We start from the raw sequence: 25,279 nt of genomic DNA, 5'->3' as shown, positions 1-25,279 counted from the left end.
GTGATGCAAGCTAAAATATAGTGACATATTTTTATGAACTGCTCTAATGAATTTAGCCTGGAAAATTTTCGTTCTTCATCTTGAAAACCTGGAAAAGTCAGGGAATGTTGTTTTCACAAAATTGTAGACATCCTGTAGCTGGTTTATAATCACAGAAGTTCATTTTTGGCATGTCATATAGTTGGGCAAGTACATACATAGTAGACATGGTAGATCACTATGTATTTTCCATAATTCAGACTTGAAGGTGTCATATTGCATAAAATGTGGAATTCTTTGAATCTGATAATTGGCCTATGTCTGTAATTATAATGAAACCAACACAAAAGTATCAGCTTAACCCTAATTTTTTTTCCATTTTTTTCTCCAAAACTGCAAGCATGTATACATAATCATTGTCTCTCGGCCCCTGTGGCGGAGTGGTTAGCACATCGCGCTATGATGCCAGGGGTCCCGGGTTCAAATCCTGGCCTGGGCATGGATATTTGTGAGTGTCCATTCATCAATTTCATCATATCATCACTCATCCCCATCTTCGCAAATTAGCCAAAAGTGGCACAAAAGGCGAAGTAAAATAAATCAAATCACAAATCACATAATCATTGTCTCAAATCCTATTTTTCTGCAGTGACATTTTCATATATTTTGGTTTCACTTATAGTGAGTCCTTTTTCTGTTGCCTCTGTAATCCATTCCTTTATATGTCAGCTGCAGTGTTCTGGTTACCATGTTTCAACATTCAAAATTTGATTTCGTTAAATGTTGTTCATTCTGATATTAGACTGGATCAAATAGAGCTGCAAAAAGACCATCATCTACTTTTCTAATCTTAACTAAAAGCTATGAGGCTTCATAGAATGAAAGTGAATATATGGAAATAATAAATTGAGAATGAATAGACAACAGGCAAATAGTTCCTAAGAATATTGACAAGGACTACAAGATAAATGACAATGTGAAGGACAGAGTTTAAGGAGGCAAGTAATCATGGGCGTCCGGAAGGGGGGGGGGGGGCAAGGTGGGGCCGTGGCCCCCCCTGGAAAATGGAAGTCAACCAAAAATTATGTATTTCACACACATAATTTCATTTTAGCCACAATAATATGTGTTAATTATTGCATGAACATCATAAATTCAAATTTAAGCAATGTTTTTTTTAGGGAACAACACTATTTTTGGAGTAAATGTGCCTTGTTTGCCCCCCCCTGGAAAAAAATACCTTCCTTGCCCCTCCCTGGAAAAAATCCTGCGGACGTCCATGCAAGTAATGTCCCATTTTCCTAGACTTTTATCTTTACTTCTCAAGATGAGATTGAAAAAACACTAATATTGACCAAGTAGCTGCATTTTAAACACATTTCAATACAGTGTACATAAATACCTTGGTTGTTGAACTTGTGGATAGTTTTGGTATCCAGGATAAGGTCCCTGTGCTGAAGGCTGCTGTATCATCATTTGTGGGGTTCCCTGGCTAACAGCAGGAACACGAGGATATCCAGTCTTATCTTGAGGATATTGCTGCTGCTGCTGCTGCTGTTGATAGTTTTGGTATCCTGGAAAAAAAATGCGCAGCTCAGTTGCAACATCCAATTATTATTGTACAGTATTTAAGGTTCACAATTTATCTCTTGTCCAGAGTTAACCTTCCATAAACAGTCTTATGTAGGACTGCATTTTTTTTTAAACTGCTTTATAAATCCTGATACCGCTACAGGCTACTCTAGGACCTTGATAAAATTCAAGTATAATTCCCAGTTTTCAAGGCGAACTCTCCAAAAATTCAAGCAGATGTTTTCTCTATTTCACCCTTACGTATTATCGCCTCTCTACATCCACACACAAATATCTTAATAATATAAAGGGTCTATGTCATTCCAACATGCAAAAATTATAATTCAATTAAACGGTATACGTAATATAATTAAAATATTTAATTTAAGGTGCTGTTTCTATTTACAATCAGAGGCGCAACCACAAATTTTTGTCTGAGTTGGTGGGGAGAAAGTGCCAGGATAAACATACTAATACTACTAATAATAATAATAGCGTTAATAATAATATTGTTATAATTATTGATTTGTTGTATTTTATTTCGCTTCATGTACCACATTTGGCTAATTTGTGAAGATGGGGACGAGTGATATGATGAAATTGATGAATGGACAGTCACAAACATCCATGCCCAAGTCGGGATTCGAACCCGCCAGGACCAACATTGTTGTTGTTGTTATTATTATTAGTAGTAGTAGTAGTCGTAGTAACAAAGACGTTATTATCCTCGTAAATTATGCAAAAAGGGGGTAGAAGTTGGTGCTAAAGCATTTGAGTTCGAACAAACGATTTCAATTATTTTTTCAACACATGGCACAGTAGTTCGGATCAAACTTTAAACTGTAGGTCCAGTCCCGATTAGCCTTTCTGTGCATAAAGTGGACTTAAAACTACAAATCAATCAATTTTACAACTTTTTCTCAATTAGATAGTTCGGCACCCAGGGCCGACTCCAACCGTCCCCTAGCTATGGTTATAAACTTGATAAGACTAAGAAAAGCAGGAATTGCAAGAGAAGCAAGCAAGAAAATTTTACAAAAATAATTTTTATTTGCATAAAATGTGAATAGGATTTGGATAAAAAAGTTGTAATTTTTCACGTCTACAGAGAAAAATTCAAGTAGAATTCATGCATAATTCCCAGCGACTAGCCACCCTGCACTATGAACTAATGCCAATATTAATTCTGATGCTTCAAAACTAACAATTTACGGTTGTTCACAATATTTATAAATTATATTTCTTTAATTCACCAAAAGTGAATGTTTGACTTATTGCTATAGGTTCTGTGGACACACATGGTAGCCATGTGGAGCTCTAATCCTTGATACATGTTTTGAAATAAATATATATCTCATGTATTAACCTTTAGAAGCCGGACCTCTTGCGCACTTGTATTCTCGTTCAAGCCGGTTCCTTTTCAAGCGTGCACTTTTCAAACTTGCCACGAAGTACAAAATAAAAAATCTTAAGTTTAGAACTAATTGTAGTAGACAGATGAAATTGGTTTTGTTTCCTTTCTTAAAAACAGGGCTTTTAGCAGAAGTAAAATTTAAACATTGTGCCACCCAATAATTAGTGTTAAAGGAAGAAGAAAAAAGTTAATTTAAAAAAAAAATTGCCCTCCTCCATAGGCCGAAGTGAATGAAAAAATGTAGTATGTAGCGGTGATACATTCCTACCACCATGCAGTTTTTGAAATCAGACATACTTCTTGAATAAAACAAAAAACATTATATAAAGCAGCAATGTTGCCAGCTTCAGGACAATGTCCGGAATTTCACTTCTAGCATCGGCCCTATGGATGCTGGATGGACCAAATTTGGAAGGAAGCACAACAAAAGACCACTCTATGAGAATATGTAATGCAGTGTTGCAACTTAGAAAAACAAAAAAACGAAATTATGGGGTTCGGAAATTTTCCGTAATTACGGAAGATTTCAAACTCTGGGCCTTTGCCCCTACTTCCCCACTGGATTGTTAATTGTCGGATGTTACTTAAAATGTTGTTTCACTTATTTTTACATTTAGAATTTAAAATTTTCAAAAAGATGCAGTGGGTGAGAAGTTACAGCCTTTGATCTTCAATATAACCCACAGTATCAAAAGTGAAACAAAGGTTGTTTTTTTTCGATCGGCGCTTGTAACAATTGATGTGCGAATGTGTACCCAAAAGAAACCGGATTCTTTTTTAAAAGCCATGTATATTTTTTTTACAAAACAACCTTATCACCTTCAAGGTACTCTTCTTGACACTTAATACAATTGTCCAATCTGTGATTCCATTCTTGGAAACATTTTTTAAACTCATATGTTGTGATTGCTGACAGCAGCTCCTCGTTTTTTCTTCACCTCTTCTACGTCGTCAAATCACTGTCCCTTCATGTCCCTCTTCATTCGGGGAAACAACAAAAAAGTCGCACAGAGTGAGGTGAGTAAGGGACGTGGGGCAAGAGTGTCATGCTGTTTTTTACTAAAAACTTGTGCTTGGAGCTCTTCTTTCAAAGCAGGGCATGTTTCCACTCGGCACTCTTTCTGCTGGTCACTCAGATTCCGAGGTACAAATCTTGCAGCGACCCTTCTCATTCCCAGATCTTCCGTTAAAATTTCCTGAACCGAGCTCCAAGATAGTCCAGATAACTTCCCCAGCTCTTCAATGGTCCGTCGTCGGTTTTCGAGCACAAGTTCACGAATTTTATCGACATTTTCGTCCGTTCTGGAAGTTAATGGACGTCCAGAATGGTGTTTGTCATCAATCGACGTGTCACCTTTTTTGAAGAGAGAAAACCACTCGTACACTTAAGTTTTACCCATAGCGCTGTCCTTGTTCAACATCACAACAGTGTCTGCGGCATTTTTCCCAATCAGGAAACAAAATTTCACAGCTGCACGCTGTTCTCTTACATCGGCCATCACAAAAAACTAGGTGCGAGCGAAACTGCTTTAAAAAAAAAAAAAAAAAAAAAAAAAAAAAAAAAAAAAAAAAAAAAAAAAAAACCGTGACCATAGACAACCTTCCCCGGCGAAGCCACTGGGTGCACTGAACTCACAAGGAGTTGCTCCACGCTTGCCTGGCGGGAAAAATTCGTACTACAGAAGCTCCGCCCAGCGCAGCGTTATTCCGTTTTTTTTGGGTACCTCCTCGTATTATTTTGTAATTCGAATATGTCATTCCTTCATGTGTATACCCAAGATCAAAAAACACAGAACTGAAATATCATGTGTAGTTTTGGAGAAATGGCGCATTAATTGCTGCCGTGCACTGTGGTTGAAACATCGACCAGTTTCGACCCGTCCGGCTTCTAAAGGTTAAAACCTGTTTTTCGTAATTCCATGTATTTTTGCAAAGTAGATAGTAACTTTTGAGTGACTATGTAACATAGGTAATATCAGTGGCATTTGCATCTTGTGACCTGATACATGTGCATGCTTTTATTGGCAACTTCTGATTAATGCATCCTAAATCTTAATTTAATAATAATAACCCATGGCGTAACAGCCCTTGAGGGCCAAGTTCTATCTACCGACTGTTGGCCTCACTCCCACATGCTCCAGCAGATGTGGGAGATCATCCAAGCAGTTACGGGGTGACGCGTGGTCAGCATGATGAACCCCCATTCGGTGTTGTAGGTTCTCAACGACTGTTACACTACTCATTTGTAGCTGTCCAATTTCCTCACGATGTGGCCGTGAGTCCCATATGCTGGCTAAAATCTCCGGAGAAAATTTGTTAAGCCTCACTCCAGACTCGAATCAGCATGCATCCTGTAGCCCAAGCCTGACAAACTTAGACCACACAGTCACGGTGTGGGAAAAATCTTAATTTATACACTGCAAACTACACTAACTTCAGTACATTTAAAAGAATTAATCCCATTAAATGGTATATTCATAAATGAACAAAACAAAAAAATTTAAAAAATTGGCAAAAGCTACATGTGACACCAAATAATATGCAGCTTCCTCATAGCTGACTAACAGGGAAACTAAACTATGCATACAACCTTGAGTCTGTAATTCAGTGTATAACAGTGAAACCATGTTTCAATACTTCATTCCTAACTTACCATTGAACTTCTTTTCCTAAGTAGTATTTTATCAATTTATCTGTACATTTTTAATTGTATCTAAATGTTCTAAAAAGTATTAATATTTTATGTGATGCATTATAACCTTAAGCAGAAGTGTTTTCTGTTCTTATAATAAACACACAACAATTGTTAGATAATAATATAGCAACAACATGCATATTATTCCATACATATGCTAACATGACACTACTCATACTTGATGGACTCTATAATCAACAAACTTTTCAAACAACTAAATCTATAAACTTGTTTATGAAGAGTTCAAAACTATCTACATGCTATTAGAACCTCAACATGGCTAAATTCTATATATAAGAATAAAAACGTGCACAAATCCAAGGAGAACTGTAAATCAGGAGAGTAACTACAAAATAACAATAATGATAAATGCAATCTGCATTTCAAACCTCCCAAGCAACAACACTAACCTGAAGATGGGGGATAAACAGTTTTGTTCATTTGATAGGGATTTGTGTTTTGCTGAACTGAAAAAAGACACAAATTATATATATATTATGCTGATATGGTTCCTAACATAACACTAAAATTACACACCATATTCATCTACAAGTAAGATATATTTATCCATGTCCTTATCAGGCTGCTAACAATGGCCTAAACTACAATTTTTTTGAGGTAAAAATCTTAGTAGGGATGTATCAAGACTATTAATAATATATGTATAACCCACAATAAGCACATAAAAACTGAATTAAAAAAAATATATATAATACACTTTAATGCCTACTTTACTGATGTGTAATGTGATAGTATAATGTGTGTGTATTCCAGTTCCATGAACATGAAAAAAAATGTTTTTTGAGGCTCTGAGGGTTCTACAGTTCATCATAATGACCCAATACTGATTTATCAATTTGAGGACCAGTAACAGTTTGATCACTGACTAGGAAAAAGAAAATGCTGGAATGATAAGACAAAATGTATGAAAAACTGGAAAGTAATCAAATCCTAATAGGCATAACCTGAGGAACAGAGATATGTAGCACTATGTGTGTGCATTTTTTTCTTCTAGCCACCCCCTGCACACTGCATATGGGAGATGTGTAGGTAGGGCCCACATATTCATAATCTTGGGAATTTGTGGAGATGATGTGATCAGCACCATGCTCCAACCACCTTTATCTGCAGGTTGCCCCCATGTACCAGAGTTTGAGTGCATGTAGTATATTGTCGTATGAGAACCAAACATACATAACTCCAATTTATCAAATTTACAGGGGAGCAGAAATAATGTATTCTTAGGACTAAAAAATCAATAAATTGGAGATATGTGACTCTACTTTACCACTGACAAGAAGAGGTGGAGATATGTCTATCCGACTCGAAATGTAACTCTTCAGAAGAGATATGTTAAACAAAACTGAAAACCACATTTTCGGATTTATGTTCAGTTCCTCTAGTTCTCACATAATGATATGTAACGAAGCACACATTTAGAGCATTACAGTGAGAAAGATATTCAAAGGTATAAACAAAGTATGATGCTAAGATAAAGGAAATTTACCCCAAAACATGTAAAAAAAACACAACACATATACCACTTTTAATAATGATACTCTACTAGATAAGCACATCTACTTTTCAACTAACTTAAGGATATTTTTTTCAAAATTAGTAACACCAATTTGAGATACATCAAGTGTGACAGAATTTACTTATTCCTATTACCATGGTAAACAGTGCATAACAAAAGCATCCACATAAATTTGAATGCAGTGCACACAGACCTTGCATTTGCCCATCGACAGGGTATGGTTGTGGAATTTGCTGCTGTTGAGGTTGCTGAGGCTGTGATGTTATTTGTGGTGGATGCTGTGGCTGCTGCTGTTGTTGAGAGGTAGGTGGCTGTGGGGTGCCATTCCCATAGCCTTGTTGGTATCCTGTAGGCACAGGTGTGCCAGCTGCAGCTGTGGGGGTGGCAACAGAGGACACCTGTCGGGAACCTGAACTGCATATGCTGTCTGGGGTCTCAACTCTTCCATCTGCTGAACCTATTATAAGAAAAAGACATGGCATACATTACTTGATTGATAATATTCACATCAACAAATTTAGATATATTTTCCAGAATTATATTCTTATCATTAGAGGCATGCCATATTTTGTTTTCGATGGAAACTAGAATACAGGTGGTGGTTCACGATCTACGGTAATGAGTTGCAAAGGTCACAGTAGGGTAACATGTAAAACTATGGAAGCGACGTGAAATGCGACAGTATGAGTGATACGTACAGAGTGTACAGCAGTGTGCTCGAGTGCCGTGCATATAGAATGCTGCCAAAAATTAAACAATTCTGGGAAGGATACAAAGGTTAAGAAACATGCACATCCACGACCAGCCAGCAGCCGGACCCCGGAGATCATTCGGAAGGTGAAGGCCCTAGTCTCCGGCCCGAATCCAACAACACAGAGACCCATCGCAGTGAAATTGGGGATCTCTGTGACAATTATCAACACCATTATCAACCGGGATTTGAACCTGCAAAAGCAGCATAAACATCAAGGTCATAAGCTGCTGCCCCGGCACATTGCAGAACTTGCCATGAACGCCACCTGGACAGTGAAAAGTGGACCTTTGTTGTCACAATAGATGAGGGATATGTGTATCTTAGTGACTGCAACAAACCACGGGCAATATATTACCAACCACGAAGTTAAAAAGTGATTGCAAGATGGTATCAGGAGACAAAGGAAAGTTTCCACAAGGGTTTAATGGTCATCACACGATACAGCTACAACGGCAAGTTAACTATTCACAGAGTAGCTACAAATGCGAGTCAACTCTCAATTTCTCGCACAGAAATCCCAGCTCTCTCTGGTGCAGATGTTCTCTGCATCAGCACAAGGCTTCAAACTATATGTCTGCTTCCACCCGCCACTTCTTAAGAGGACATGGAGTAAGGAACGGGAATACATTCCATCCCTGTTAAATCACCTGATGTATCGCCAATGGATTTCTGTGCATTTGGGTTATTGAAAAAGGCCTTTGGATGCAGATGAACGGTCTCTGGAAACCCTGCCAGGAGGAGTGGTACAAACTGGCTATCACTGTACTTCGTACTAACCTGCTGCAGTGGAAAAACTGCGATGCAGAGCGATAGCTTGCGCTCGTGGCCACCACATCGAACATCAACGCTGGTAGAGGCGTGGTTTTTCATCAGTTACACAGTTGTTTGAATTTGTTACCATAGATCACAAACAACCTTGTATAACATGCTGCATTATTCATTTATCAGGTTTCTGAAAGGTGTGAGGTGCATTTTTCTACCATATTTTGTCATAAAATGATGCGAAATAAACTCTCAAACATGAAATTTAGAGTTTATTTACTGATGCGACACCTTCTGAAGTCAGAATTATTCTGTAACTTATGCAATTCATGGAAAATTGATTAATTGTGCTGTGACTAATTTGAGAAGAAAAAATGGACTCCATTACACAGGGATAAACTTAATACTCTGATAACTACATAAACATGCTATTAGAAGGGAAACTATTATTTTGTGTAATAAGTATAGTTTTTAAATCAAATTTAGGATTATATTCACCATTTTAACATCAAAATGCCATTATATATATATGGCTTTTGATCCCAAAATGTGCCATTTTTGTACCAAAATCTTGATCTTTTATTCGCCACATTCAAATTTGACACATTTACCTACCACATATGTCAAGATTCTGCAAAAGATGGAAGGTAGACATGCTTACCTAGAAGAATTATTGAAAGTCTTGACATGTGGTAGTTTTACATGAGAAGTTTGTTATATAGCTGGTAATTATGAGTATTAAAATTCTGACTTTTAATACATTCAAATATAGCAAAGTTGGGAATCTGATTTAGTTTCACCCTTCACATTTCATAAAAGAAAGAACAAGAATCATCAACTAGTATTAGTAACTGCATGTTTACCTTCTTGAGCATCATCCTTGGGGGCTGAATGACTAGGCTGTCCTTCATCACTGTTTTTCTGTTGTTCTTGCAGGGGGTCAAATTCTCTTGAATTCATAGTTCTGGCAGTATTTGTTTTTTCTGGTGATTCGTTATCTGAAATGACAGAAACTGTTTATCCAACCTGATCTCAATGTGATGTTTGCCATTTGGCACACACAGGAGATGAACTACATAGAAATTTGAGCGAGAAGTACAGGCTCGAGCAGTACTTGAACCTAGCACACTGTGCCACTGTTAAAATAGAATCTGTTGGCTGTAAGAGACCAATGACGGTGACGGTACCTAATCAGGGCCAGGTATGAGTTCCGGTCAAGCCTGCATTTTTCACTTAAACTACGAAAGGAGGCCTACTTGAGATTAGAAATTGATAGGTGACAGACATTACCTAAAACTTATTGTGAAATTCTACTGTTATGACATTTTTTTTTCCTTATGACTTTGTGTTAAACAAGCACGAGATATAACAACACTACTCCACAACATCTAGTCATAAAATAATACATTAAAATTAGGCATTTAGATTAATAACACAAAAGCTACCAAATACTGTCAATAATAATTGGTAGCTTTTGGCTGTGTGATAAATTTATGAAATACAACATATTGGTTTTAAAGATTTGAATATCACTGATTAAAAGTTCACTTTATACACAGAAAGGCTAATCAGGATGGATTGGACCTACAGTTTAAAGTTGGATCCGAACCACTATGAACCTCCACTGGTTATCGAACCTGGGGCACTTTGATTTCAAGGCGACCGTGTATAAAAGAAACACACTTGAAACAAAAAGTGGAGTGTTGTTTTCAATGTGAAGTCCAAGTTTATTAATTAACCAATAGCTTTCTACAATCTAAGCAAACCTACATAGAATTATCTCAAAGACACAATTTAAAGTCACTATTCCTTAAAAATCTCTCTCTCCTGTAATGTCATTATGTGAACTATCTCAAAATCAGCTGCTATATGCAAACTACATGATTAGAATGAATAAGAATTAAGCTATACTCACAATGACTTTCGACAGTAGAACTACTCACTTCCATCCTTGGTTCTAAACTATCTAACAAGTGATTAACTTGATCCCTAATTTGTTGCAGTTCTTTCCGAATGTGATGCACTTGTGAAGACTCCAGTCCTTTACATTTTGTTGGCCCTTCTCCATTGACAAAAATTGATAATTTAAGTATTCTGCTATATTGAACAGCAAATGCTAAATCTGAACTATCAAAGATAGTAATCAGATCTCCATCTGAAAAAAATAAAACATTAACATATTAGCATTTACGCACAACTTTAGTGCACAGGCATATATGGTACACTAGAGATAGTCAAATATTGGTGAACCAGCACAGAAAATTGGGTACCGATTCGGAAGCAAGAAATAGATACTTGTATCCAAAACTGAAAATAGGATACCTAGATATTACATAATCTGGATCTTGCCATCCCTATTTTAAACTTCTCACACTATGTGGATGGTACAAGCCCATATCTAAAGCTCCTACAATTTAAATCTGGATGTGCATAAAGGGAAAGGTCCTATGAAAAAAGTAAAATTGCAAAGTTGTAAATTGGTGTTGTACAGCGCTTTTCACTGTCAAGTTGCCCATGGAGCGGCAGATAGCATGCTGGGAAGTAAGAGCATGTCTGCCGGCAAACTGGAAGTAACTTCCGCGTAACTGTAATGTAATGAAATAAGCTCGTACAATTACATTGACAGTTACAATTAATAGGAGCACATACCTTGTTACACGAGGTATTGGAAATGCTGCCCTCCGGCTTCCACACATGTACGGCATTTTTTAAAGGATATTTTCACTAATACTATCAGTTCCTCTTCTGAAATTGCTTCAGTTTCTCTCCTAATGATTTCTTTCAATTCTTCTAATGTATGGCTTCAGGTTTAAAAGCTTGGTAGCTTGCCACGCAGACATCATGAATATGTATGTTTCTTGTGCAAGGGGTTAGAGGGATTATTGATCGTACTTCAACGTTGTCTAGTTTCTCCTCATTAAGCACACACCGTTTTACCATTCGCTTCTCACCAAAAACAGACTGTTTCCCTAAATCTGTTCACAAGCTTTCGAACACTGTCTCTGTGTGGAACAGGAACATCTGGGAATCCTGCTACAAAACTCCTTTTAATGTCCTTAGAAGAATTCATAATGACAGAAGAGTTGTACATAAAAATTCGTTGTTTTAAATTGTACGTATAGCATGGCATTATTAGACTGCAGAAAAGCACCAGTATCTCGTAAACAAAAACAGTTGTTAACACCTTAACACTTCACAAATACGTGGAAACTGGACACCAGCTTTCTGGATACTGAAGCACTGACGCGTCCAGTGTCAAGGTCAGCGTAAAGCTGTGGGTCTAAACATGCTCTCACTGCCCGGCGTACTAACCACCGCTTTATGGGCAACTTCATCATGAAAAGCACTGTACAAGACATCTCTTTACTGTAATCTTCCAATAACAGGGTAGATAAAAATAATGATTTTAATTTTAAAAAAATATTTTTTTATGATTTCTTTGAATTAAATCACAGCTTCTGATATTATGGAAAAACACTTTTAATTTTTTTTTTTTGTCATGTGATCAACAATTCCTGATCAACAATTCCATTACATAGTCTGCATATCAAAAGAACTGCCCGTGGCAAAAGACTGCCTGCATAGCTTCATAGAAGTTAGGAACTCGATCTAATGCTGTGTCAAAAGGATCCCGGTCTTGTTCCTAGCCTTTGTTTTAGGCCATGCGTTGATTATTCCAAAGATTGGGGAATTTCCTCATTATGTTTTGTTATTTCACCTTGATTGGCGATTATCAATTTTTTAAAGATAGTTCGCAAAATAGCAGCTGCCATTTTTATTTAGAGCAAAATGATAATGACACAATTTACAGTTTAATATGTTTAGTATTTTTGTGTATTATTCTGCACAAAATATTTTCTATTTTAGCCCATGAAAATTATTGAGTTTTAAGGCAACAGAAATTTAGTATGCTTAACCCCTTAACCGCCGCGGAACTATATATAGACTCTCGAAAAATGGGACTATTTTGCGGCGCGACTATATATAGACGGTGTTTGAAAATTAACGGCTGTTGTATTGCGGCAAGTCATATTTATAGGCCCCTCTTTTTAATGCATTTACAGGTCTGTGCAAGAAGTTTGCAAGCAAACAGTCCATTTTTATGCATTATGCACAAAAAAAAAAACAACTTTGTATTGTGTGTTTATCATTGTTACTATATGGACTCTATTGATTATCGTATACTGCTTTGTGTTAGGTGGCTTTTCTTTTAGTTCGAGAGCTGCTTCCCAAGAGGAAGTTTCATTAGCTAGTGGTGTGCATTGTGCAATGGTACATATTTATTTTGTGTACTACACATATAATTTTTGCAATGGCGGGGAGAAACCTCAGACGTACTGATATTCAGCATCTACTGGAGCATGACTTAGATGATGATTTTCTGGATGAAATCTCTGATGTTGAAAGTGAAGGTACTTGCAGTAAAGATATTGTTTCAAGTGATGAAGATGCTCAAAACGATAGGACAGGAATTGAAGAAGAAGATGGTGAAACTAGCGGCAGTGAGTTGGAAGATGAAACTGCATCTGATACATGGACTGAATCTTCAATGGTAAGCAGAGACCCTTTCCCATTCACAGGTGACAGTGGTGTGAAGTTAGTGCTTTCGAATCCACAAAGTCCATTGGATATATTTGAGTCTTTTTTTGATAAAGTTTTGATGGAATATATTGTGAGCGAAACAAATAAATATGCTAGTAAAGTAGGAGATGACAAAAGAAGATCAGATAAAATGAGACGGAAAAGCAGAGACCTTTTATGGAAGGACACAAGTGTTGGTGAGATGTACGTCTTCCTAGCTATCATTATTCTGCAAGGGATTGTCAGAAAGCCGACAATCGAATCTTACCACTCTACCAATCCTCTGATATCCACTCCTTTCTTCTCCAAGTGCATTAGTAGGGACAGGTTCAGCTTACTTATGAAATATTTGCACTTGTCTGATAAAGTAGAACAAGATGTGCCAACCATAAAATTTCGCGATGTGCTAGACTTTCTTCTCGGAAAGTTCAAACCCCATTACATTCCAGCTAAAAATATAAGTATTGATGAATCATTGCTCTTATGGAAAGGAAGACTCAGGTGGAAAAGATACATCCCTCTCAAGAGAGCCAGGTTTGGCATTGAATGTTACAGATTAGCAGAAGCAGAAACTGGCTATGTTTGGAATCTTCTCGTTTACACGGGTAAAAAACTACTTATCTCTGTAATATTCCAGGAAAATATGAAAAAATTAATAAAGGATTCACCAAGCCAACGAAGATAGTTTTGAGTCTTATTGAACCATTATTGAATAAAGGATACACTCTTGGAATAGACAATTTTTATGCCTCTCCTGAGCTTTATGAGATTCTTGTCACTAACAAAACAGATGCCATAGGAACAGTGCGTTTCAGGAGGAAGAACCTTTGCAAGGAAGTAAATGACAAAGTAAGCTCATGCACATGAAGTGGAGACACAAGAAATATGTACATATGCTGAGCACAATTTATGATGACACGAATGAAGAAGTCCAGGTTGCAGGAAAACCCATTACCAAACCCACAGTATGTGTACAGTATAAAAGGTGTCACATGGGAGGAATAGATCTAATGGACCAAATTACATCTGCTTCCTCGCCTACAAGAAAAGGAGTTAAGAAATACTACAAGAAGATATTTTTCAGATTGCTTGAGATAACTCTTCTCAACAGCCACACCATTTACAGGCGCAATGGAGGTGGAAAGAAATTTCTTGATTTCAAAATGGATCTCGTTGAGCAGCTCATCAGTGCTTATGGAAAAGATGTGTACTGGATTAGAAAACCAACAGGTCCCCTCAACTTACGAACATGTCCCACAAGGCTTACAGCAAGACATTTCCCAGTCGAAATTCTTACAGGTGATGCACCTGGACCCAAGAAGAAGCTTCAAAGAAGATGCGTGTATTGCACACTACAAAACAAAGTTAGAAGAAGTATCTATTGCTGTGACGTATGTTAGTTGCCATTGTGCATCATACCATGTTTTAAAGAGTATCATACAGTGGAGAACTTACCAAACTAAATATGAGCCTGAGAAAAAAAGGACTATTGAAAGTGACATATATTGAATGTTGATCACAATTGCAATTATTAGTTTTTCTTATTGTAAATTAGGTATATACTGACTCTATAGCAACAAACGTTTTTGTGGCATTATTGTAATCAAAATATAAAAAAATCACTAATATTAATTTTGTAATTACGTGTATTTTGTTTGTTATTGAAGAAATAAACAAAAATTTCAATAAACATAAAAAACTATTACACATTTTACCCTATGAAAATAATTAAAAGTACAAATTAAAAATACGTGCATTTTAAAAATATAAAAATAAAAATAATTTATGAATCCAAAAATTAATATATAATGGTAAATTGCGGCAGAGTCTATATATAGATTGTTTTGATTAACTTCATTTTGCGGAGAGTCTAAATATAGTTATTATTTATGATGAATTTATTTTGCGGTGGCATCTATATGTAGACGATCTTTTTTTTGTCGAACTTCTCTTCAAGGCTGCCGCGGTAAAGGGGTTAAAGCTTTCATATTACATTTTATTTTTGTACGTGCTTCATCCCATCAGTACTATGTTCAGATGAATTTCTTTTGAAAATCTTAAAGAATATCTAAGAACCTAATCGTTTAATGATTACAAGATTGTACTTTCAGCAAAAGTGATTATGATATCTACAAATTACTTACTAATAATTTCTTTATTTTTAAAGTGAATTAAATCACAGCATTTTTTTTCTGAAAAATATTACGGTTTAAATTAGAAACTATCTTGACCAAAAATAACAAAGCTATCTTACCTTCATCCTTATATTTGATAGTAATATCATCACTGCTACTGAGCTTTCCCCTAAAAACCCTCTGCATCATCAATACAAGTTCATCATACGTAATGGCCTCATTATGTATTGGAATTCTCCGTATGTCATCCCCTAGTTGGGCCTGCAACAATGCACATTACAATTTCAAATCTTATATGCTGACAATTTGTCAGATAATTACAATTTTGATCAATTTGGTATTTCTAGATCAAATTTTTTCATGGAAACATTCTATGTTCTTGTTTTATATGTCATCGGATATCTATTGATATCCTGATGCCAGGTACATTTAATACCATACTCATGATCCCAGGGTTAACAAATTCTGGGTTCAAGTCCTGACTGCAGCATAACTGTTCCACTGTTTACCTGTTATATGTTTCATCTAATAATCATCCATTTTCACCACTGTAATTAATGTAAAATATTAAATAAATTAAAAATAGGAACACAAACAGAGGAGCATTTTCAGAGTAAAATGTTCCCTCGAAATTACCTGGAATAAACATATTCAATTTGAAAATACGATTTCAAAATAATATTTTCTTCGTTCAAAACTGAAAGCCATTGATCGATCAACAATACAGCTATGGCCTGAAGGCAAGGGCGTGCTGTGAATTTTCGTGAGTGGCAAGCGATGGGTCAGTTTTTCATTTTGGCTAATTACAACATTTTAAAATGTAATATGGGGGAAGTTAAGCTAAGGGTAAATTTGGTGCCAAAATTACCAAAAAATTGGGCATTGGTGAAATATTTTAGGGTATTGAGGAAATTGGAGGAGGGGGTTGTGAGGATAAATCACTGATATACACACAGGAGGGGACTGGAATTGTAAAGGAGGGTCTTGCTCCCCATGCTAACCCAGTCCCTACAATGTGTATTTTGTCATATTTTTCCTGCCTTAGCCTTCTCATTTTTAATTTTTAGGAATAATGTGCCAAAAGAGAGGTTATGACCCCCACCAATTCCCTTTTCGCATGTCACTGCGATTTTGGGAATATTCATGTGTTAGGTTCCAAAAAATGATTAATTAATAACATTTCTACTACATAACCACACCAGGGTGGCTACAAACAAGCAGAAATGAAATTCCCTGACTTTTCCAGGTTTTCCAGGACAAAATTTACATTTTTCCCTGACAATTACAAACTAAACTAAATCAATGTGTTTGCAAATACAAATAATAAACTCATACAGATCCGCGTATGGTTTTGTTAAGTACCAATATTATCTTCTATGAAATTGACTTAATTTCTCTATTCTCTATGATCTGAATTCAAACTGCAAAATAGTGAATTTGGAAAATTCACAAGCTAGGGAAGGATTACGGAATTTTGTCATACGCAGTAAGTTTAAAATAAAATACTTGATTATTTTTAAAGTTATGACTAAATGAGATAAGAGTGAATGATTAAGAAATACAATTTGTAATTTATCAGACTCTTTATACATTCTCGGTATTATATGTTGATATTTCCACTGAGCAAACCTCTGCTTGCAAGAACCATGAGTGCGTACTCATGTTTCAATGCATAAAGCTACTTCTCTCTTCTCTGTAAAGCTAACAACTTAACTCTTGCATATAAGTGAAATAATTGAATTGTACAAAAGAAAGTGTCATATTTCCTTACATTATCAATGGGATTTCTGCTTCAGTACAGTATATCCAAGTGAAGTACTGTGAAATTAACAACATGCAGTTATACCATTAATGCTGACGAAAAGGGAATGTAGTTATTAGAAATTTAACGCAAGGAATTAATAGAATTGCATTGTATAGGTACCTGATTTAGCTAACCACACATTAAAACAGGAACACACTAATAATAAAAGCTTCTGAAAGTTCATATACGAGGGGCATCCTGAAAAAAGCTCCAATGGTGCCTATACGCAGCACTAATGGTCGCAGAGCGACACACACACATGCACACAGGAAGAAGTGGCATGTAGCTGTAATCTTGTACAGTTGCAATGCAGCCGTTTGAGGACAGTTCTAGGTTAAAGATTGCAGATCTCATACAGTCTCCCGCCGACTGCAATGTAGCCTACATTGCACGCTCAGACCTTTGCATCACTTCAGGTGAGAGATCTTAGACCACTCCCTGTACAGCCCTGGCCTTGAATGTACCGACTTTCATCTCTTTGTTTAACTGAAGAGGTTTCTGGCAGGGTACAGTCATTGCCTTGTAATCAAGGGGTCCCGGGTTCAATACCCGTTTGAGGCACATAGTGGTTCGGATCCCACTTTAAACTGTAGGTCCAGTCCCGATTAGCCTTACTGTGCATAAAGTGGACTTAAAACACCAAATCAAACCAAGTTTCTGGCAGGGAAAGGATTTGACAGCTACACTGCGGTAGAGATAGTTCCAATCTTTGCTGTCAGACACATATACCATGGGCATACAAAATTTAGTGCCATGCTACGACAAATGCCAGAAGAACGGTGGTGATTATACAGAAAATTAGGTTAGGACTCACTGTTACTAATGCAATAAATTACAACTGATATTCTTGTTTTATTTATGCCTAATTGGTAGGGACCTTGATATTTTGTTATTTTTTTCAAATTGGTGTATTTTCTTATTTTTTATTTTTTACTATACGGTGTTATTTTTCCCAAAATTCACATTTTCATTTTAGCGCATTTTCTGGAAAATATCTTAAATTAAACCTTCATGGTGTTTTTAAACTACTGTTTCAAATTGTAAGTCACATGGCTTATGCCTCTTCGTGGGATTTTGATATCTTATTGATAAGTTATTTTGGGAAAGTTATTTTCCATACTCCTTTTTTAATTTTAAGGTAAGGATTTTACATAATGGAATTTTCCCCGTATATACAGAAGGGTGCATAATGACCATAAGTGGAAACGCACCAAAAAATTAAAATCAATCAATGTCACGTGACAGATACCGATATATTATGGCACCAAAAATTGGCATTATCTTTTTTTGACTTGTTAGTGTTACGTTTCCCAAAATTCGAGTTTTTGTTTTAGAACATTTATCATTTAAATTGTAGGTCACATGGTCTACGTATTTTCGTGACAGTTTGATATGTTGGAACAGATTTTTGAGGAAGTAAAAGTAAAATGCTCCCCTGCACTTTTCCATGAAGGTGTATAGGGGTGTTGATCACGGCTGAAGGTAGGGGTGATGTGATCAGCACCATGCTCCTGGCTACCTTTATCCCTCAGTTTCCTCAAGGTACCAGCTTCATATGATGCTGGGTGGGTGAAGGAGCAGTTTGAATAGGTGGAAAACATCCCGGTTCTCCCCCGCAGGGGATTGACCCTGGGTCTCTTGCATAGTAGTTAGACTCCCTAATGACTGAGCTCCATTATTACTCGACAAATGCCGATGGTGCGCACTTAGTTTGGTAATTCAAAACATATCTCGTGCGACAAATACGAAGATGTGGCTCCCGTGTGACGGTACATACGCACTTGATCTCCTGTTAGAACCCTGCCACTTTGCTCTGTGATGCAAATTGTATTTGATAGAAGTTGAAAAAATCGTGGGAAATAAATGATTGAATGTGGCTGTCGGAATTATTCCATGTACGTATAACTTTATAGTTTACTCTTGAGTAAAATGTTGGAAAACTTGCATGTTCTATGTACACAAACATGGCCTAGAAAATACAAGAATGTTGGATTCCAATTCGCATTTTATGTCAAATTCGCATTTTTTCGATATTTCAGTAAATTTGAGGTTGGGAGCATGCACTTGCCAATTTTTATAACATTCACCAATGCAGATTTATATTTCACTTTTTCGTGATAGTATTCAATATATATCCCGTTTGGTTGGATTCTTCTTGATCTCTAAGAATAGTGCAATGTCATTGTAAACGTATGTTAACTTGTGTGAAACCAGTAATACGCCACGATGATAAAAGAAAGCCTTCATAAGCACTGCTACATTAAATAAGGTGAAGTGAGCCAGAAGAGTAATACAATTCCAGCAGCATATTTGCAGTCTAAAGCTCTTCTTGTTTATGCATGCGATTTTTGTTGGATGTTGCAGTCCATGCAATGTCTGTCGCATGTTGTAGTGAGATACTTTGTCGGGTGGCAATTTTCGACAAAAATCGTATGTATCAATGGTACCTATTTGTTTCCATGTTCCTTCAGTTTGCCCAACAAAATGCCTTACTACGACGTCCGACAACTATCGGACGGCGCCACCCGCTCTTATCCCCTCCATCTGTTGACAAGTCCCCTTACTACTCCCATACGGACAAGAAAAAATTATAATTCAATGCATTTTCCACGTAATATTTAGAGGCTTAACCTACCATATGGTATCATCAGAGTAAGGTCGTACTTGCCCGATGATACCATATGGTATCATGGTGCTGATTACGAAATAAATGTGCCTTTTGGACCTTCATACAAATTATGTTTGGGTGGAAACTCTGACACAGGTCTGGAGCAAGCCTGGGGAATTCATATTGATGACCAACCTCCCTCCCCCTCTCCGCAACATATCCATGCCACATTTCCGAACAGAGATTCACATTTTGGCTCATTATTCAACTTGTATGGCACCCAGGAACATGAAACATGTTTCAATCTCTTTGGAAACGTCCATTCTTTGAAGAGAATTCTAAGGTTTGCACCTTCTCCCCAAAATAGCGGGAGAAGAGGGGGCAAACTCCAGATTTTTATGTTTTTTCATTGAAATTCAGGAGTTGCGCTCCCCAAACCCCCCTTCCTCTGTTAGGCATTCTGAATTGTACACGGTTGCATGCTCTGATGTAAAACAAAACTTATCCGATGTAGATTGCTCCCATAGTGCCAGAGTTATAACAATTTACCTCCAAATATGCAAATTACCTATTTTTCGTAAAAAACAGTTTCACATTTTGTCTTATTATTCAACTTGTATGGCACCCAAGAACATGAAACATGTTACGTTCTCTTCAGAAATGTCCATTCTTTGAAAAGAATACTAACGTTTGCGTCCTCTCCCCAAAATTGCGGGGGAAGAAGGGGCAAACTCCAGATTTTTGTTTTTTCCATTGAAATCCGGGGGTTGTGCGTGCCCCCAAGCCTTTCCTTCCTCGGTCCGGCGTTCTGAATTGTACACGGTTGCATGCTCTGATGTTCTAGCTGCAAAACAAAACTTATCTGAAGTAGACTGCTCCCATAGTGCCCGAGTTATAACAATTTTCTTCCAAAAATTCAAATTACCTATTTTTTGTAAAAAAAAAAAAATCACATTTTGGCTTATTATTCTACTTCTATGGCACCCAAGTACATGAAACATGTTTCATTCTCTTGAGAAATGTCCATTCTTTGAAAAGAATACTAAAGTTCGCGCCTTCTCCCCAAAATAGTGGGAGAAGAGGGGGGCGAACTCAAGATTTTTATGTTTTTTTTTCATTGAAATTCGTAGGTCGTGCCCCCAAACCCCCTTCCTCATTTCGGCATTCTGAATATACACTGTTGCATGTGCTGATGTTCTAGCTGCAAAACAAAACTTATCCGAAGTAGATTGCTCCCATAGTGCCTGAGTTATAACAATATTCCTCCAAAAAGTGTTTGAATTTAAAATTCCCGCCGAGAAGCCCGGGCGAGAGAAATTTATATCTCTCTCTCTCTTTCTCACTCTCTCTCACTCTTTCTCTCTCTCTCTATCTCCTGCCATCACTGGTTTCTGGCGCCGTGGTTGTGTTGCGCATAAAACAGGCCTAAAAGTTGAGGCCGAAACTTACGAACGATATTTCCTGTTCCCGTGCAGAGTTCCATAATGATATCTTTAAATAAATAAATAAATTTAAAAAAAAAAAAAAAAAAGTCAATGAAGACGAAATTCCCTGAATTTTTTTGACACCTCAAATTCCCTGACTTTACCCGGTTTTCCAGGTCTGTCGACACCCTGCACACAATACGTAATGCCATTGTTTTGTAATGCAACTACTCGGTCGAGTAGTTCGGATCCCACTGAGTCCCAATTAGCCTTTCTGTGCATAAAGTGGGCAAAGAAATTCATTTTTTTCTGAGACACTTTTAACTGCTTAATGAAAACTTTCCCATTTCTTTCACTTGTTTTGGTTATGCATAGTTGAGGACACAGTCTCTCATGATTCACCACCTTCAAATTTTTGGTACAAGTTCTTGAACTGAATGGTTTTCATAGAAGATCCCTAATAGAGTCCTTACCTTCACCACTCCAAATTGATGGCTCGATTAGTTTGTCAACGCTGGTGTAACAAAAACACAACACAGAACAGAATAACTCAGGATGATGGCCACAGTAAAGAAAACACATATCTACAGCTCCCACGCTTCCAAATGTGCCCTCTTCCTGACCCTGTTTGCAGTGTTACATACCCTCTATATTTCGGAGTCACTGACCACATGACGGATATGTCCAAGTATTGGCTGGTGATTTTATTTCTTATAAATACCATACGAGCGGTACTCACTAACTTCATAAGCTAATTTGTTCATTACTGTTAAAATTCACACATGAATACTCATACCAAGTTAGGTGGTACTACAGAAGCATAGGAAATTCTGGAAGTTAGCAACACTTGTGGCCAGCGTGGACGATGTGTTTCCATCACCCTTGCGAAAGACGAAGAGGACCGGGGATCGCTTGCGGATGACCTTCCTTTTCATGAAAGAGAAGGACAGTGACCATGCAAGAACTGCATAAGTCACTCAAAAAGTGCAGAGAAAGGCGAGCAGTCCTCTTCCTTCCAATCTGGATCAGCTGTGCCACGTTGCAGAGCCTCGCGGAGGGTGCAGTCAATACGACAGGAAATGAAAAGTCTGCATATGTAAATATGTTAAAGTAGATAAATTACATTGAAAAACAAACTTAAGATAGCAAAAATGTTTTTTTTAAAAAACAACACAATCGGCACTTGCTCCACCTTCCTTTACCGCACGCTTCTGCCTGAAGGTTAACAAAATAACAATAAAAATATTCCGTAAAGAATGATAGGCATCAAAAGAGTCCATGCTAGAACTTCAGATTTCTAAAATATGTTTAGCAGGAAAATGTTTAAAAAGAAATAAAAAGGTTACCTTTATTATCAACTTCCCACTCAAATCAAGCTGTGCATATGATTGGTCCTCATTTCCTCCACCATGGTATGCATTCATCTTTGCTTAAAGATCTACAAAACAAACAATTTCTTGTTATGAATTCAGCATTGTAACTTCCACACACACAAAAAAAGGATAGCATTAAGTAAGGCATTGTGAATTGTATACTATTGATAATATAGGGGGGGGGAAGTGTCACTTAAACTATCTGGTTCAATTTGGTAATGTAACATTCTTTTGTTGCACAAGGCATTCATATGTCCTACCACTATTGTGATATAGGAATTGTTGGGTATGAAAAATAAGGGAGCAAATAAGTAGGGTTACCAGACGTCCAGATTTTCCCGGACATGTTCTACACTTTAGCCTTATGTCCGGGAGGAATTTGAAAAATATCATAAATGTTCTACATTTTGAGCGTTACATAATATTAATTATAAAAATAGGAAACAGACAAAAATCATGCAAGTTACAAGTCTATGGTCTGCGCTTCCAAACTCAATGGTGAAATTTATTTTGATTCAGTCACTGCACAAAAAGAAAAAAGTTTGTCCTGCTATTAAGCAAACGGGAAAATGGAAGCACTTAATGAACAAAGTTTTGGAACCACTTTCTAATAACGTCACTGTTCAATGCCTGAGCAGAATTTCTTGCATTAGGGTTTATACTGATGGAACAAGGTGTTGCCCATTGTTATTCAATATTCAATATAATTTGATTGTAAAGCAGAGGTATAGAGAACAAAGATATTCAGGGTGTCTGTCAGTCAAGAAAGTCATGGTAGTCAAGAAATATTAAAGAAATCAAGAAGTAGGTCAAGAAGTCAACAAAAAGGCAATTCTTGTGGTCAAGAATTTTTGCTATCATAATGACTGACTGGTTGATTTAGTTTATTTTACTTCACTTTTTTCTGTCCTTTTAACTAATCCCGAAGATGAAGATGAATGGTGGTAACATAAGATGGATGAAGGGACAGTCGCAAATATAATATAGGGACAACTGACACAAGCCCTACATAAGATTATACTGGCTGTGAGTCCAGATGCCAAAGCCTTGCTAGTCTGCCAAACACAGTTCAGGATGCATTAATACGAGAAAGCAGATGAAATTCTCTTCTTAAATTCAGCTTCAGTTTTTATCTTAACTGTCCCTTTGGTAGGGGTTTTCATTAAATAAATATTTATTTTCTTAATTACTAAATTCCAGCTTTACCTAAGTAGGAGTCGAAAAAATAAACGTTAAAGAAAATGGAAAAAAGGTCTAGAAGAGTCCAGAAAAATTCAAGAATTCTGGATGTGTTATTTTGGTAGACACCCTGTTATTGAACTTAAAACTACCCAAAATTAAACTTCACAAACCATTTTAAATTACAGTAATTGTTGTAAATATTTGTTTGCCATTACAGGTCTTAATTCAAATGTTGAGAGAGTACTTTCATTACCATCAGCACAACATACTCACGAGAGAAATTATTTTTTCATAAAGTCTGTAAAATGTTCGTTTGTACTGGTCCCTATAATTTCAAATTGACTGTTTACTCTAATGTTTGCAAGTTTTGAAATTTTGCATTTAAAAATTCATTAAGAATTCATTTCTTAAAACTGAAAAGTGTCATTTTTCAACTACTTTCAAATGTGTTCTATAGAAATATGTATTATTTATTGAGAATGTTTTGTGTCCTACATTTTGGGACAGCATGTCCTACAATAACCTTACAGCGATCTGGTAACCCTACAAATAAAGAATACCGGAAGTATCTTCAATTGCTTTCAAATTCCGCATAGTGACTAATTTTGACCTCATAATCATGAATCTGCAATTAAAATTTGGCGGTCACGTCTAGAAATCTCAATATAAGCCGAAAAAAGTGGGTTCGTGAACGGACTAAACACCATTGATTTAGGAAGACAACTATTTTTTGCAATGATTAGCGTTTCAAAACTATGTTTACGATCCCCCTTGGTAACACTTCCGTATAGTGGAGACACCTAGAAATTATTTATTTTGCACCTTTTGTTACATTGCTAACGTACAATTCTGCATTGCATAACATTTCTTTAGGTGTAATAATTAATTTCTAATGGAAATAATGTCTATTTCTTACATTTACGACCTACTTACTGCTCTTCCTTTTCTCCGTTCTCTAACACGCAATATGGCGATAGCTTACTGGTTCATCGCGTGATGTGGCAGTGTTTTGTGGATTTGGAGTGTGAATGCAGTGTTTCAACCTTATTCACCGAAAAATACCTAATACCTCGTTAGCCCCACAAACCAGTGGCATTAGCCCCACAAACCATATCCGGTAAGCTTAGGCAAACATAGTTAAAAAAAAACTTCACAACGCATCCTAGACACGCCATCATCTTGCGAAAACACTGTGTGGTTTGCAACACTTATTGGGGTTACGTAATCTAAAACACGTGAACATCGTGTTCAAGTGCAGAAAGCAAATGGCAGCAACAGCAATTCCGTGTATGCGATATCGCCCGAACGGATTTCTTCAAATTTACAGGAGAACCTAGTTACTGAAATCAGTTTCTGTAGCATTGTCGAAGTTCTTCGAGGTATTTTCTTTCACGGAAACTGAAAACTTCACCATAGAATGCTGCAGAACAAGAAATAATCACTTTTTATGTAAGGATTT

At 36.8% G+C, this 25,279-nt stretch overlaps 1 protein-coding gene across 2 annotated transcripts in view; it reads right to left on the bottom strand.

Moving 5' to 3' along the window:
- The window catches only part of LOC145988815 (uncharacterized), a 39,048-nt gene that overhangs the window by 5,686 nt on the left and 8,083 nt on the right, over positions 1 to 25,279 (bottom strand). The window contains exons 2-8 of one of the 2 annotated variants that reach the window (XM_083124020.1): positions 22,612 to 22,703; positions 15,549 to 15,690; positions 10,629 to 10,868; positions 9,577 to 9,711; positions 7,391 to 7,654; positions 6,071 to 6,127; positions 1,382 to 1,553 (exon numbers count right to left, since the gene is read on the bottom strand). In XM_083124020.1, coding sequence (XP_082980146.1) covers positions 1,382 to 1,553; positions 6,071 to 6,127; positions 7,391 to 7,654; positions 9,577 to 9,711; positions 10,629 to 10,868; positions 15,549 to 15,690; positions 22,612 to 22,689 — 1,088 coding nt within the window. In that variant the 5' untranslated portion in view covers positions 22,690 to 22,703. The remainder of the gene's footprint in view (positions 1 to 1,381; positions 1,554 to 6,070; positions 6,128 to 7,390; positions 7,655 to 9,576; positions 9,712 to 10,628; positions 10,869 to 15,548; positions 15,691 to 22,611; positions 22,704 to 25,279) is intronic. The other variant, XM_083124021.1, reaches the window with a different exon arrangement.

This window comes from Lepisma saccharinum, chromosome 6 (genome assembly GCF_977018435.1).
Source record: "Lepisma saccharinum chromosome 6, izLepSacc3.1, whole genome shotgun sequence".
NCBI classification, from domain to species: domain Eukaryota; kingdom Metazoa; phylum Arthropoda; class Insecta; order Zygentoma; family Lepismatidae; genus Lepisma; species Lepisma saccharinum.
The sequence above is the reverse complement of the archived record's forward strand: the minus strand, read 5'-3'. Positions and strand labels throughout refer to the sequence as shown.